General features: G+C 37.4%; 1 protein-coding gene across 1 annotated transcript; it reads right to left on the reverse strand.

Moving 5' to 3' along the window:
• Positions 1 to 505: 505 nt before the first annotated feature.
• On the reverse strand, positions 506 to 13,917 carry vtg3 (vitellogenin 3, phosvitinless). The gene is made up of 28 exons (XM_072389393.1): positions 13,835 to 13,917; positions 13,464 to 13,484; positions 13,217 to 13,368; positions 12,197 to 12,448; positions 11,956 to 12,117; positions 11,705 to 11,853; positions 11,478 to 11,628; positions 11,199 to 11,356; positions 9,698 to 9,863; positions 9,487 to 9,612; positions 9,080 to 9,298; positions 8,478 to 8,695; positions 8,287 to 8,384; positions 8,063 to 8,187; positions 7,870 to 7,971; positions 7,663 to 7,782; positions 7,387 to 7,576; positions 7,196 to 7,283; positions 6,111 to 6,296; positions 5,667 to 5,805; positions 5,416 to 5,584; positions 4,066 to 4,175; positions 3,894 to 3,977; positions 3,343 to 3,549; positions 1,483 to 1,628; positions 1,211 to 1,349; positions 992 to 1,110; positions 506 to 798 (listed from the first exon to the last, which is right to left on the reverse strand). The coding sequence occupies exons 1-27, from the start codon at positions 13,872 to 13,874 to the stop codon at positions 1,003 to 1,005; spliced, it is 3,825 nt and encodes a 1,274-aa protein (XP_072245494.1). The 5' UTR covers positions 13,875 to 13,917; the 3' UTR covers positions 506 to 798; positions 992 to 1,002.
• Positions 13,918 to 16,131: the final 2,214 nt, after the last annotated feature.

Genomic DNA, 16,131 nt, shown 5'->3' on the forward strand with positions numbered 1-16,131 from the left:
GGTTATTTTGGGACATTTAAATTATAAAAGGACCTGCTAACAAAGACAGCTAATTTGCCAAACTGGCAGATGAAGCAGATTAGCTTCACATAAATTGTGTTTTTGTACAGCTGCCAATTCCATCCCCTTCATACCATGAGAGGAATGCTTCTTCACAAATATATCATGATATCAAAAGCTCTGTCTTTTAAGCAAAGCTAAAGAGTGCTACAAAGTTAGCAGCAGACCTACATAACACTCTTAATTTAACTTAATTTATAATGAGATTTTATGACTAGAGCTGTAGGATTACCAGGGGTTTCATCAGCTCTCCTGATCATTGTCTAACTTTTTTTTTTTTTTTATTCAAGATGCTCATTAATGAGCCCAGATTGTACCTCAACGAGTTCAAAAGCACATTTCAGACATTAGAACATATTTTAACCTTTATCGATTGGGAAGACCCATAATTTTAATACAGCTACTCTAATGTCAAATATTGCAATAAGAAAGTAAAAGAAAGATATGTTGCTCTATATTTTTTAATCGAGGGAGTTTTTAGTAAACCCAGTATAATGATGATAATCACTAACGTGCATTTACACAATATTTGTTTAAAGACAGCGTTCAAATATTAACATGCCCTCAGATAGATAGATTCAGATCTTCGCAGGTCATTTCAAATCTGGAAATAATTGACATACGACTCATTTTCTTTTATAACCCCAACTTTCACCACTGCAGTTAGATTTTAGTTGATGTTTTATCTCTGGGTCAACTAATCAGGCATCTGACTTCCACATGGGCCTCGCCGTCTTTCTGTAACACAAAACATAATTTATGAAGACAAAAAAATGAAAAAAAAAACAAAAAAAACTGGCATGGCTCCTTCTGCTTGTTCTTTGCTCGTTTGCTTTTCACAGGGATCTGTAAAAACTGCAAAAAATGCAAATACACAAATGCAGTTCCATCAAAAAGTTGAATCAAGCTGAATCAAACTGCTATAGGTTACCTAAATAGTTTTTATGCGTGTCCAAATCCATTCATTGTTGTGTTTGTGATGCTTTGTTGAAACTCCTGAAAGCCAGCAAATGTCACTGGAAGTGACATAGCCTTGCGGTGCACTGTATACTTTTGATAACACAAGAGAAAAAGAGACATTTGGATGATTAGTCATATGTAGTTCAGTGATTTAGAGGTTAAACAACAACAAAAGTATCTCCTGTGATACCTGTGAGAATTTAACCTTCACATCGACGCTGTCTGCTGAGGCAGCAACAACTGATGCAGATACCTCCTGCTTGGCATTGCTCTCATTTTCCTGGTGGAAGCCAAGAAGCAAAGCAACGCCAGGAATGTATCTTTCAATTCTGGAAAAAAAAAACCAAAAAAACAAACAATAAAAGCAGTCAAAGTTGTAAAACACTAAATGTTCAGTGTTCATCCCTCTCATTCCACCTAGTTTCTCTTTCCTTACGCAATGTGTTTTCCACTGAGACTCACCTTGTCCCAAAGTCAGTCATGTTTTCTGGGATGTTTTTCCAGTGCACTTTAGCCTTCAGAATCGGCTTAGAATCAGGACGTTTGAAAGCAGCTGCGCTCATTGACATTTCATAGTTCTGACACTCAGTTCCCCATTTAACACGTGCCTAGAACAAACACAAGTGGTAGAGTGGAATAATTATACAAAAAAACCTCCTATCATCTTTTTCCTAAGCTCATCTTCTTCAACTTAAAAAAAGAAACCCTAACAGGGATAAGAAAATTCATTTAGGTGACCAAACTGCAGTGACAATCAGACCACACTTGCACTGACATGTGGGCCTATATCAATAAAATTACAGCTGCGCCTTTGATACTTTATTTAATACAGTCACATCAGATTGTTACACAGAGACTGTACCATGTAAAGTAAGTATAATAAGATAATAAAAAAATAAAGAAAAAAGCCCACAACAGAGTTGTCCCAGGCTGCTTACATTCACTGTCCTGTCTTCATAATCATTCAGAGAAATCCCAGTTTTTGTGACTGGATAAATATTATTGACTATTGCTTTGGAAGTTGGAGCTTTAAATAACTGTGGCCTTTAATTATCTATTTTCCTTGAAAAACCATGTTCAAGCGTTTCCTATGGTTAAATAGATAATAAAGAAAGCACCGAGGCTCCTTATCATGCCACATAAATACTTCTGGATTATTTCATTCAGTTAGGAGCCTTTCTATGCAAAAAAAAGCCATTCAACCAGATCTAAGATGTCTGTGTTTAAGTAAAACTTTACAAACGAGTGACCCAGCCGTGAACACCTGTAATATGAAAAAAATGTAAATGGCAGATGATGGAAACTTGCGTTGAAATCACTAAGACATCTGTGTGTACCTCAATGTTTCATGTAATGGAGCATGAAACCGATAATTAGGAATACATGAGAAACACTAAATGTGGCTTGCTATAGCTTTCATAACCCATTGTAGCTGGAGATGCTAAATATACGTCTCAGAATGCATTTAAAACAAATGATAAATGATTTTGAAATAGTATTGTTGCACCCCCCCAAAAAAAACAACTGCAGAGCCACGACATGTACGTTACTATCCTCCCCAAAATCTATTAAGAATACATAATGGAGTTTTCAATCTTCACTAAAAAGAAAACAGAAAGCGTAATCTTCTCAACTTGTAGAATTAGCAAGTCATTATAAGCACATTTCCGAGCATCATCAGCAACATCTGTCAAAAATACACTGTGTAATTTATAGCCACAGAGAATGAAAATATAATTCAGAATAAATGACAATGAGCGTTTAAAAAAATAAAAAATAAAAAATCAAGTAAAGAAAATGCTGCCCAGTAAAAAAGTACAGCTCTTTTTATGTGGTTTTAATAGTTTTGTTCAGCAACAAGCTTCTTGTTGCAGCTGGATGAAGATCCAGAACATTCTCACCACCAACTTGTCAGATGCTGATGCTTGGAAAGAAGTCCCTACCGATCCAATTTAACGTTTTTTAGTTATGATTTTTAGCTGCAGTTCAAGTTAGGCAAACGAGTTTGGATTGAATATGGTTCTTTTTTTTGGGTTACCATGGTGATGCCTCCCATGACACGTGGTAGAAACCAACAGGGACATAAGGCTACGGTCTCATGCCATCTATTTCAAACAAAATCTTCTAGAATATTCTATTCCTCAAGACTTTTTCTTAAAATATTGAATATGCTTATGCCACAACTGAGGATGTAGAAATACACTTCAGACTTGTAACCTGGATAAATATTATGCCGATGTCAAGATGCTATCAATTATTAAAACCTATATGCAGTTATGCACCCAAATTCATCTAAAATTGTCTTTTTTTTCTTCCACTTACCTTTGTCACAGCATGGACATCCATACTGGTGTCAACACACATCTTCCAGTTGGTGTGTTCTCCAACTTGGGACACAATTAGCAGGCCATTCTGACTGGTAGCCGTCGGTGTATAGTACATGGCTGCGTCATAACCCTCTGGCTTCTGGTTGCCACTCATGGTAAAGGCTTTGAAATTGAAGGCAGGTTCAGTTGTAGAGTTCCAGTCCTAAGAAATGACATAGAAAGAAGGCTGGTATATTTCCAAATACACAGTGTATTGAGCACCTTTTGCCAACTGCAAAGCAATGATAATACCAGAGTACATGTGAGTTAGTTTGACTGTTGTGGAATTTTTACAGATGGACAGGGCAGATGGGTCAAGGACTATAAGAGCTGACTCCCAAGGCTGCAAAATAAATCTTGTACGTATGTTAGATGAACACTATCATAAATTTTATGCACACTGTGAAAAAAATCACAGTTAAGGCATTTAACAGGATTGCTTGCTGCAAACAATCCGTCTTATAAACTGAAACAGATTTTAGCCTATGTAGCTTCTTCAGCATATACCATGAAGATGTCACTGTGGATGTGATGAGATCTTCTGACACTTGAGGCTGACTCCGAGGACAGATTTTCTCGCTGGGCTGCTTCCTGTAAAACACAATTTAGGAACGGGAGTTTTTCAATCAAACACCAGCACAGGTGTTGCAATAGTAGCACTGCACGAGTAGCCAAATACCTTGGAAAGCGTCCTCAGCATCTCAAGCACTTGGCGTGCATTCGCTGGATGTTTGCTGGGGCTGGCATTAACCTCAAAGTGGATTTTGTCAACGACTTTGTTTGTCTCTGCTAATAAAAGGGCACAGGCAGCATTAGCGAAGAGAGTTAAGTATGACATGTACAGGGGTTAACACAAGAAGATAAAAAATATCACTTGTTTACCTGGTGTTTGTTAGGTTTCTTTGAGATGGAGATGTACTTCATTCACAGTCAGTTTATAAGTGAGTAGTTGTTGGTATGGGTGCTACTGTGAGCAATCTCAAGTTTGATCCTTACTTTAGTCATCTTAAAAGTGCCTACTTAGAAAATTTACTTTCTGATGTATTCTGTCTTTGGAACATTTCCATCACCTCTGTCAAAAGCCATTTTCGATGGGGCACTGTAGCCTTTATGTTTCTCTCTGCAAAGTCACCAGACGCCTTTGATCAAAAATAATAATTTTATAAATTGAGGTACCCAGAGGTGCCAGTGCACCGCTGCTGTGACTTTGATGTTTTAAAGGGTTGATTCAGATTCAAAAAAAAAAATTAAAGTCACACAAAAACACTGACTAACCAGTCGTAGCAGAGGTAGACCAGCAAGTCACATGTGGAGGAAGGTGAAATTCCTGTTTCTTTTCAAGTGGTCTGGTGGTTTTAAAGAGAAAATAGGTGGATACAAAGAACTGTCCAAGCTTTCTTGGGGTTTGGCCTTATCTAAGTGATACCAGTTCATAACTGAACATTGCTTATCCATTCAAACATATGAAAAAAAGACAAAACATCTCATCACTTATTGTTGTCCATGTTATGTTTGTCTTTTTATGCTTTAAAATAGCTAGAAATTACATCTAGCTATGACCTTTAATAATTCAGTGTGTCCTTTCAGGCTATAAAACGACTTGGGAAAAGGTGCCTGTTTATACTCAATGGCATGACATCCTGTTTGGTTTGCCAATACACTATTGATAATGTATTGACTATGGATAAGTCCCTCATAAAACCCATCTAAAGAAATAAAACGGAATCTTAAAGTTAGACTTTAACTAGAATAAAAAATAAACAGATTTGGGGTTCAAATAAAAAAAAAATCCCACTGCAGCAGTTGTTTACAACTAGTAAAGACAGTTATTAATGTTTTAAATTAATCCAGAAGCAGCATGAATGCATTAGTCTGTAGTCTAAGCCCAACATCAAAATGCTGTGATACTTGGAGGCAGCAGTGACTGTTTGTAGAGTTTTATCAGAGTGACTTGAGTCATCTGCCCAAATCATTTAGTATCTATCATGTTTTTGAGGTTGTGCGTGCTTGTGACTGCACACTTACATACCTGGAACGATTGTAAGTGCCATGTGGGTGTAACCAATTAAATAGGAGAGTGGGTACTCCTCGTTGAAATATTGTCTCTTCAACTCGTATTCCACACAAAGACCCGCTCCATAGATATTACTCTTAACGCACATTTTGGAAGTCGGATGCCAGATGTTTGGTGTCCCGATCTGTTAGAGTGGGAAAATTCCAAATACATGAATCTGCTTCTCGTCACAGAAATATTCAGCGTTCCAAAGGTGCCTACCGTACCGGTTCTGACTCAGGCTTCACTACACTGGCGTTCATGCGAAAACCTTTATCGCTGGACTCAAGAGCAGTGGGCATCATTGGAGTAATTTTTGCTGAATCTGGCTCGTCTATGTTCCTGGAGACTGCAAACACGTTGAATCTTTTTATAGGGAAAGAGAGGTAAATATATTATGTTGGCATAATGGCTGCATTGTTGCATGAAAAACCTTCTAAACCTACAATGTTTTCTAATCTTTATAATCAATTTCAAATTCATTATCAAGTTATTTCATGAAGTTTGGGGCTCTATTATATAGTGCAGTGCTGATAATTATTTCACATAGCATGAAGAATCCATATTGTTAATAATACACACTGAGTACTGTAAATGTGCCCATTATTGTAGAAGATGAGGATAATGATTTTTTTTAATTAATCAGATTTAATTGCACTCTCTAAATATACCTCACTGAAATTAGCTGAATCTCTTCTTTGCAAGGGGGAAAGTCTATTTCAAATCTCTTTTCTGCCACATTGATTTTGGCAGAAAACTTCCACGGCACAGCAATTGGAACTTTGCTCTTCATCTCAGAGCCACACTGGAACAGCTCTGTGCTGATCCCATAGAAAACCCAGTAGTCCTTTGTGACACTAAAAAAGAACAAAGACAGCACAATATAACATAAAAAAACTTATGAGTTAAGCACCACCAAGACACATTGTTTGTTGTAAATAGAGATAATCAAAGGTATATGAATCCTTTAGAATATTCTGCCTAAAGATGACCAAAGACATCAGATTTTTGCACACATCATTGAACTTGTAACAAATGAAAGGAGTATTCTTGGTTACTTATTACTTGAAATTTAAAATCAGGTTTAAAATCACCTCTGAATAGTGATTGCACTAATTCATAGCACTGTTTATGGCACTGTTACCCTCCTCTGAAGTGACTGACCAACAATGAACAAGAGCTAGATGTTGGTCACCTCATTACTGCCCATGGTAACTTCTAAGTAAGTAAAGGCCTCTCTCTCATTGGTTATTGTCAATATCAATGAGTTCATCATCAAGAGGACTCTAAACAACAATGATGCCAGGCCTCCCTTGAAAAAGAGATCACTGATCTCAAAGGGACTAACCCGGATAAATATGAGTTGAATAAATAAACTGGCAAGGCTGCAAGGGGAAAGCCACAGCTCATTCCTTATACAGCATTGGGCCCTGGCTGCAGTTTGCTGAAAATGAGGCCATTTTAATAATCATTTCATAAGTTTTCTCTTTAATAAATGAGCAAATGTAATGTTTGTGTCTTACTGTGTTAAAGAACAAGTGTGTAGGTCAAAGTCATTTTCAGGCAACTCTAATGAAATAATTGTTACAAATATATACATTACAATACTTCTGACAATAAGCTGGCCTTTTTTTTTACAGGAACTTTAGTTTGTACCCAAATATGTAATAATTCTAGTGTTTACAACATTTCATGTGCCCCTGCAAACTGTTTGCTATTGTTAAACCCCCCCCAGCTAAACATTGAATATAATTACCCAGCAAAGCCTTGTGTGTCCAGTGAAATTTCAGATGTCAATAGCTGTCCAAGATGTTCAGTTGGTGCTGGATTTAAAGTAGCTTTAGCTAGACAAAAAGAAAACATCAGTCAGAATAGTTTTCTTCCAAATGAATTCAGGAGCTACTTCATTTGTAGTGGTGTCATATTCTGTAACCGTTGACTCCTCACCATTGACAGTGATTGCTGTGATAGAATTATAATATTTCGTGATCTCCACTGGGAGACCCAGGGAGGTAGCTTGAAAGTAACGAGCCTCTAGGACCAAGAATGGCCGTGTGTAGTGCCATGAAGTTCCTTTCCGTAAATTCTCAATTGCAGTCCACAGAGGGGTTGCTTTCCCTGCAGCAGGACTAATGGCCTGCAAGTAACATCAAAGTTATAACATTTTGTTGGCCTTGATGGCTCTGTCAAGTATCATATTGTCATTTTGTGTTTTTCTCTCACCATGAGGATATTTCGAATGGCTTCTTTGCTAATATCAGTGAAGAACCACTCTTGGCCAGAGACACGCGAATAGGCTGAAATGACAGGCTTATCATTTGGCAGAATCTCCCAGTTGCGAAGCTGGGAAATGAAAAAGGCAAATATTATTATGGTTACGCATAAATACATTGGAGAGTTTGGCTGTGAAGTGTCAGGTAAATCACTCACCACATTGAAAATAGCCTCAAAGTCGCTAAAGCTAAAATTCCCTTTAAACGCAGGGTTACTGCTGCTAAATAGCTCCTTAAGTCCATCTGCACGAATACCCAACTTTACAAAAAGAAAGGAAGAGGATTACTGTTGAATGGGAGAACATGTCTGAATTGAATACATGTGTTAGTGGCAAAGTATTACACTGCACCTCCAATAGCTGCACAATTCTACCAATAAAGTGAAAGTCTCCTTTGGCCGTGATTTCAGTGGGAAACAGGCTAGCTGCACTTCTTAACATGAACATTTCGGAAGCTGCTCCAGCGAGTAAATCATCTATATTGGGAAAAATACAGAAAAAATGAATGAAATATTGTGTAATGGTCTGCTCTCATATAAAGCACCATCTTAGGTCAGTGCTTTATTTGAACATACCATTAAACCAGTCCATGCGCATCGCTTTGCTGTAATGATAGCTTAGGCGGCCAAATTTCGAGGCTAGGATTTTCACAGCCACACTGGAGGCAGTCGAGCTGGGGGCGGTGTGGAGAGGCCACAAAAAAACAAAAAACTGTAAGAACCATGTAATGTTCGCTGTCAAATCTAGCACTTATTATGTAACTTACAGGAAGTGATTATCTGGAGTCCTAGAATGAGCTAAACTTTTGAAGTAAGAATATGCAAAGCTGGCTACATGAAGGTCTTTTTCTTCCAGTAGATGTGTTGTTACTGTGGATACAACAGCCATTGATGGCTTAGTGTCAACGAGGATCTTGAAGGCTAAAATGCGTATGTCTGTGGGAAGGTTCCTCTGCAGGAACAGACTCATAGTGACGTCTTGGACCTGAAAGCACAAGTATTACAATGAGGACAAGTTTAAAAAAACAGGACCTAAACTCACACATTTACCACCCAGTGGTGCAATGATTTCTTACTTGCTCTGTGCTGTCTCTTAAAAGAAAGATAATGTAAACATTGTAGATATGTGTGTGAAGATTATTTACACACCATCACAACAGGAAAATTATGTGACAGTGTTTTGTTTCAGACTAACACATTTCACATGATTTTGGAAAGTTAATGTTATCTGTCATAATGAGGGTTTTTAGTCTGATGCTTTGTGGAACTTGTATTTCAGTTCTAAATTGAATCAATCAAGGAATTTTCCCATTTGCTATGGATTTGATATCAGCATCTATTCAGGCTGCATGTCATTTGATGCTCTTACTGTACGAGGGTCTCTGGCAGCAATGAGTCTCATAGCCTGCACAGCAGCACTCTGCACACGAAGAGGCAGATCGACGGGGGTTGCTGCAACTCCAGGGAGGAAACGCACGATGGTTTTAATGCTGCCTGGATGACCTGCATTTCCCAAAGCTTTCAGAATGAGTACCATGTCATCCTTGTTGCCACTCTTCAGAGCCTCCATGGCCATATCCAGCAGTGGCTAGTATAAATGTAAAATACACGCAATGTTTGGTTTGTTGTTTTGCATTGAAATTTTACAAATAGAAAACTGATGTTACTTATTCTTACTGAGGGAAGTTCTCATCACATATCAAATACAAATATGATACTGGAACATATGACAATTTCCTTATCAAAATAAGCATTTTTTAAAATTTGTCTTTCTACCTCAACCGCAGTTGCTGGACAAGATGTATGATATGCACAGTGTTTGTACACGAGAGAGCCATAGGAAAGCACCACGGTGTGCCACAAATAGATAGACGATTTACTGAAAGGCATCCCAAGGAATCCCTGCAAGAGACACGCAGAGACATTAAATTTTTCTTGTGTTGTTCTACAGAACACCAACTGTTTTCCATCTTTGTAACTGACTCACTTTAGCCATCTCAACCAGCTCAAGATCTGCCTTGAGATGTTCAAGGGCCATCAAAAAGGTATGCCAGGCCTCAGTTGGTGCCAAATCGCCTGCCTTAAACCTTTTTTCCAAGAATGTAAGGACTTTGGCATCGCCAATTTCAACAGTCACATCTAAAAACCAACGTCTAAAATGAAAAAAAAGAAGAGAATCTTGAGTTATCCAGACAATATTTAAGATAGAGCTTATCTTCAAATCAAACAAAGAGGAAAGATGTGAAGTCATTGACTCTGTCATCAGGCTTCACATAATAGTAAATGAAAGACATTAATCAGTATCAGACTTAAGCCTTCTTGAACTGAGTGAAATGATTATTTTCTATGGCCTAATTAGCAGATGTTGATCAGTATTTGACTTATTAGATGGCCTTGGGACACTTTTTCATATCCTATAAAACTGAAAAAAAGCAGATGGCCAGAGTTTATCAGACTTCCGCTTTGATTATTGAGCAAAAATGGTCTCAGAGAATCTGTAGATCTGCTTAAAAAATCAATTTGAAATGAATTATCATTTTGTCATTTAATTCCACTTGACTCTAAAGGTGAGCGGAAGATTTTATCTTTGACTATTACTATCTGTTCCTGATGTGACTATCACACCACACACAAAATGAAGTCATCTTAGATATTCTGCCAAAATGTCCAAAACATTCACGATTCTTGGTAGAAAAGGAAGAGAACACGATGTACCGCTGTTGTTTTGCACAGGGCAGCCTAAAATACACGTAATGGAAATCATGACCGATGAGTATTATGTCTAAACTACATCTACAATTATTCTACCCCTGAATCATAAAAGCTACATTTAGGTCCTAAATATAACCATTTGCAACCATTTGCAAGACATTTTTTTGCACAGTTGATCTTTGATTGTGGATAAAAAATTTTTAAAAAGAATTCTTCTTCAGACAGTGTGGGATGTCCAATGACTGTCATTGTCAGGTTTCTGATTTTAGCCAGAGACAGACTTCCTATAGTGCCAGAAATTTAGGAGGATCAACCTACAGTGTGACTGCTGCTGTGGACATGGACCATGGAATAACATGCTTGTCCACTTGATGCTGGCTCTATTCATCAACAAACCAGAACAGTGCTGATGGAAACCAAGTAAGCTAAACTAACTTCTGAAATACAAACAAACAAGTGAATATGGCTGGGTTGCAACTGCAGAATAATGTGCCCCTTACCAAAGTAAGAAAGACACAGCATGACAAAAAAAAAAAAGCAGAGGAATTCCAACTTCTGTGTAAGTAGCAAACCGGTGAATATATTAATACACACCACTGTAAACAGGGAAATAATCTTTAAAAAAATCTTATTTCACCATTGATGCTGTTAATGTGTGTTGCTCTTGATGATATCACATTTAATGTGATATTATGACCAAGTTTGTTTGACATAAAAAAGCTGTAATTTTGCCAAAGTTTAATGGTCGCCTCATCATGTTCTTATCAAATACTCACCTGTGCTCTGGATTTCCTGAAATTTGCGTCCATATAGTATCCAGTCCTTCATAAGGCATCACCCGCATCAGCTGATAAACCTTCATCGAATCCTCAGTGGTTTTACTGTCAGTTTGGTAAATATTGGCTTTGGCCAAACGCTTGATCAATTCAATAGCCTGGAATGGAGAGGCAAGGGCCATATGTCACTCTGGATTTTCATAGTCTTAAAGGTATGAATTTCCTTTTATTCTATCATGTTCTGGTGAATCAAAAGTACAACCAGTCGACCATTATTACCTTTGGTACGGGGTCCTCCAAGTTCTGCATCATAATAGCAAAGTTTTTGTCTACATCGGCAAACTTGTAAACAATGTTGCCCTTGCTTTCCAGTGGTCCATATGTGGCGGCTCCAGCTATGTCGCTCACACCAAGCAGTACCATTTCCTTGCTGTTGAAAAAGTATTTTAATGCACCTGAACTGTATTATAGACAGAAAGAGTGAGCGGTTATTTTCTTGCTCTTACGTTGCTTGCATCTTGAAAGTGCCGCCCTTCACATTGAAAGCACTGAAGTGCTGTTGCTCCAGGCCGTGAGCTCTCGTAATGAGACCTCCCTCTGCTGTTGGTTTGACTGTGTAAACATATCTCACTGTTGAAACGATGGATTCCCCTCTCTAGGTGGGGATGCACATAAACAGAAGCAGGGCTAACATTAGTCTGTTTGATTTATAAAAGCAGAATCAGCTGCATCTATGAGAAAAAAAAACTAGGGAAACCTCTTTAGCCATCTTGTCCACGACAGCAACTGCCAATCCCCTGTACATTGCTGCTTTCTCTCTGCAGTTTGTGATATCTACAACCTGAGTGATGTTCCAGTCCTTTGTTTCCATGTCTTCTTCAATGGCGTAGTTACTCTGACACTTGCCATGAATTCCGATCTAGAAACATAGTCTTCCCACATTAATAACACATTTACTTATTCTGTGTGAAAGAAAGCTGTTTTTCTGTCAGATTTACCTCCTCCAGCTCATAGATGCGTTGTGTGGTCTTTACAGTCACTTGAAAGAAACCGAGTATCCCTCTTACAATGTTGACAACAGTGGCAGAGATCTCAGCAGAGGCGTGGATATCACCAACGTGTCCGTTGTCGTACTCAAACATGACAGGTTTGATGAGTTGGGCAGCGATACGTTTGGTGAGTTTTGGGGAATCCTCATAGCCGTCTTTCCCGGGGAAGCCGTTATACTCAGAGAAGGCCAAATCAGAGACCTTTGAACCAGAAACAGAAACAAGAAAATTTGTTAGTCTTTAACAACACCCACAAGCATTTTGTAAAACCTCAGAAAAGAAAACCTGTCATGTCAACCAATGAGAAATGAATATGAATTACATCTGTAACCCTGTGTAGTCAGGAATAAAACATGGTATTCTACTGGATTATTCAAACCTACCTTTTTATGTATATTCACACATAGTCATACAAAGTGGTTTACAAACACTCCTGAGTTAGATTTCAGTGCTTTCTTTTTTCTTAGGATCTAAAAAGTTGGAGGATTTTTCTAGATGTCAACATTATTTAAAAGCTTAAGATGTCATTTTGAGGTTAATTAGAGCTTCCAAAAACTCCAACAACATTTTAAAACAATGTTCAATGACTGAGCCTCAAAATAATCCATTCGAGCTTAATCTTTGCTTGTCCGATTGTTTTTTTCAAGAACTTTGAGCTGTTTTGCTTTCTTAAAATGTTGAGTTTCACACACCCAAATTTGTCTGTTGAGCACTTATAGATTAATTTCCCTCATTTTCATATTTGAAGACAAAATACTCATACATGTACCAAACCTTACATGTCTTCTGAAGATGTTTTTTTGACAGAGGGATTGGTTTAAGTCTCAATCATAAGCTTGATTCATCTCTTATTTCTGAAAATACAGTGAACATGGATTTTGTCTGGTTGTCTGTGATATTTTCTGATGCATGGAGAGACTAAAAGAGCTCTTTAATCCCTCTGAAGAGGTCCCTCCATTGTCCTCTCACCTGAAGGAGGAAACGTTTCTCTGACACTCCAGTGATCTTGACTTTACACTTTATTCTCACACCGGACTCTGCAAGATCTGGCATGCCACGTCCGAAGTTCACCACTCCTTCATATCTGTACTCGTAAGTCTTCTTTGGATTCAGGCTGATATCTGGAATTTGCTTACATGGTTAATCATGATCACATCATGTTATGTGAAACGCATTATAATTTAACTCTAATTACGACGTTGCGATATAGACTCACCGTATCGGAGACTTTGGCATGCTTGAAGATTAAAAGTCAAACAAAGTGACAAAGCATTAGAACTTTGCTGAGGAAACAGTATCAAGACATTTCTGATATGATATTGTTAATGCATGGTGCTAATTTGGAGCAATCACAGAAAAAACATATATTCTAAGTTGTCTTAGCAAAACTCTGAAATGAAAACATGCAAAATATAAGTAAATATCGATAGTAATACGCCTTCATAATATTTCATAATAGAATTATTTACCACCTCTCAAGCTTTATACAATGTCCTTTTGATAACAGGACCTTTCATGATTAGGATTAAAATGATAACTAAATATATTAAAAAGTAGAATTATAGGAAAAAATCAAGGAAAACTTACAAGCCAAAGCCACAAGGCAGCATATTAGGAGACTGCGCATCGTGGAATACGAGAGGGAGCTGTTTCAGATTTGTCCTCATATAAGACCAGGATTTCATTTCACATTTAGCCTTGACAGGAGGTCGGCTGTTTGATTTGGACAGCTGACTTAGGTTAAGTAAACACACGCTCTCTGATGTAAAGCCATGTCGACCTGTGTCACTGTCAGAGTGACATAAAATATGTGAAAGATAACTCATTTACAGCAGTTTGTGTAAAAATGTAGCAGTTCTAACTTTTTGGTGATAAACATGACGATAACGGCAAAGACATTTCATAAAACAGCACAGCAAATCAGAACAGAATACAAAACCTTTTTTTTTAAGGTGCAAACTACAGAGGAGCATTTCAGAGAACGTATTTCACGAAGCACAGGGCATTTTTTGTTTTTCGTACCATAATGAAATATCATAAAACACAACAAGAGAAACGACTAAAACAATGAGGCGTAACTGACAAAACAGAAGATAATACAACAATTCATTTTCAATTTTCAAAACCCAAATGCATTTTTTCTTTTAAAACATAGACCGAAGAGACAACAAAGCAAAACCGGAAACATTTCACAAAACACAAGGTTTTCACAAAGGTAACATGATGACCCTCCAGAGAACAGAACATCTCAGAAAATATCAAGAAAGTACATCGCTTCAAAAAAATTGCTTTTACAACATGTCCTGTTTTTGCTTTTGTTTTACAAAAGATGCCATTTTCTCAGAAATGTTGTTGTGTTCTGCTGTCGTTCTGTTTTGTTTGATTGTTTTTATCCATTATCTTTCATTTATCCAAGTCACATTGGACAGGCAACCACCCAAAAACGCAGGTATCCCTCAGTGAGTGACACTTTTCTGAGTTGTTCCCAGGCCAGAAGGGCTATTTAATCCCTCCAGCATGCTCTGGGCCTTGTCTATGTTTTTCCCATAGATAATATTATTATTATCATTATAATGTCTGACTTCTGTAAGGGAGACAGTGGTTTTGTACCTTTTACAATGATGACATAAACACTGAATAATTTTATTGTGAAAAATATCTAAGTTGAAACTTAATTCTTAATTACTCTGTAAGAGAAGTAAACAAGTTTTTCACTGCTTAATGGAGTAAATCCAGTGGGACCACGTCTATTCCCTAACTTAATCAGCAATATGCAGTAAAAGAAGAGAAGTTATTAAAATGTGCTGTCATAAAACTTTCCTTTTGGATGCAAAACACAATGTGGTGAATCGCTGCTCTTCATGCATATTTGGAAAATGTGTTTTGGCTTAAAGAACTTCACAAACAGTCCTTTCAAAAGTGCAGTTTGAAAGGTGACGCCATCAAGACGCAATCATCTTTAGTTTTTTTTTCTTGCTGTCTGTTAGAATTATGCTCAGATTGCACAACACAGAAGCAATCATACTTTGGGGATTCTCTCGGCTTTCATGCTCCCCTTTCATTCTTAGGAGTCATACAACCTGCTGAATCGATTTTTCTTTCTTTTTTGATTTTAACATTTGCCAACAGATGGCACTGACATGGCATTATTGTCCCTGAGATGGGACTGAGGATCTTGTATGGTTGTTTGAATGTTTCAAGATAAAAAAGAGTGAGAAGGACGGAAGTCAGGTGCACCTTTGGTTCATTTCCAGCCCAATCTCATATTATTTTGTAATACATTCCTGTGTTTAATTTTCTGTTACCTATTTGGAATAACTGTAACGTAAAACATTAAAATGAAGAGAAAGTGGCACATGCTTTTTATCTTTAAAAAGATGTTTGATTCTTTTTCTCACAGTTTGATAGATGTATATTACAGTATCTGCAGGGCCTCTGCTGAAGAAGCACACGCACAGCATACATCCTTGTGGGATTTTGTGAAAAACAGATAAAACGCTCTCCAATTTACAGATGATTAAAGGAAAAAAGTAAGAGATCTGGTTCAAAAGAAAGTGTGAGGCTGAAATATGTTTTGTAAAATAACAGTATTTTTGCTGGAATTGAGAGTTGGATATACATGTAAAATATACATATGCTATGTGTAGCGTTATTATGAAGTCAGTGGCTGCAAGTAATTGGTTTCCAAGAAATGTGAAGACTAATGTTAAATACATGAGTTGATAATCAGTTAAAATCCTGCATACTTCTGTAGGATTTTGAATTCAGAAGCAGATCTCCCGTAGGTCGGAAGACCTTCAAAATATAGTAATTCAAATCTATAGAATTATCTAGAACCAGTGTCTTACACTCAAACCGTTGAGGAATACGTTGAATAAATGATT

Source organism: Leuresthes tenuis, unplaced genomic scaffold, assembly GCF_036924035.1.
Source record: "Leuresthes tenuis unplaced genomic scaffold, fLeuTen1.0.hap1 SCAF_7, whole genome shotgun sequence".
Taxonomy (NCBI): domain Eukaryota; kingdom Metazoa; phylum Chordata; class Actinopteri; order Atheriniformes; family Atherinopsidae; genus Leuresthes; species Leuresthes tenuis.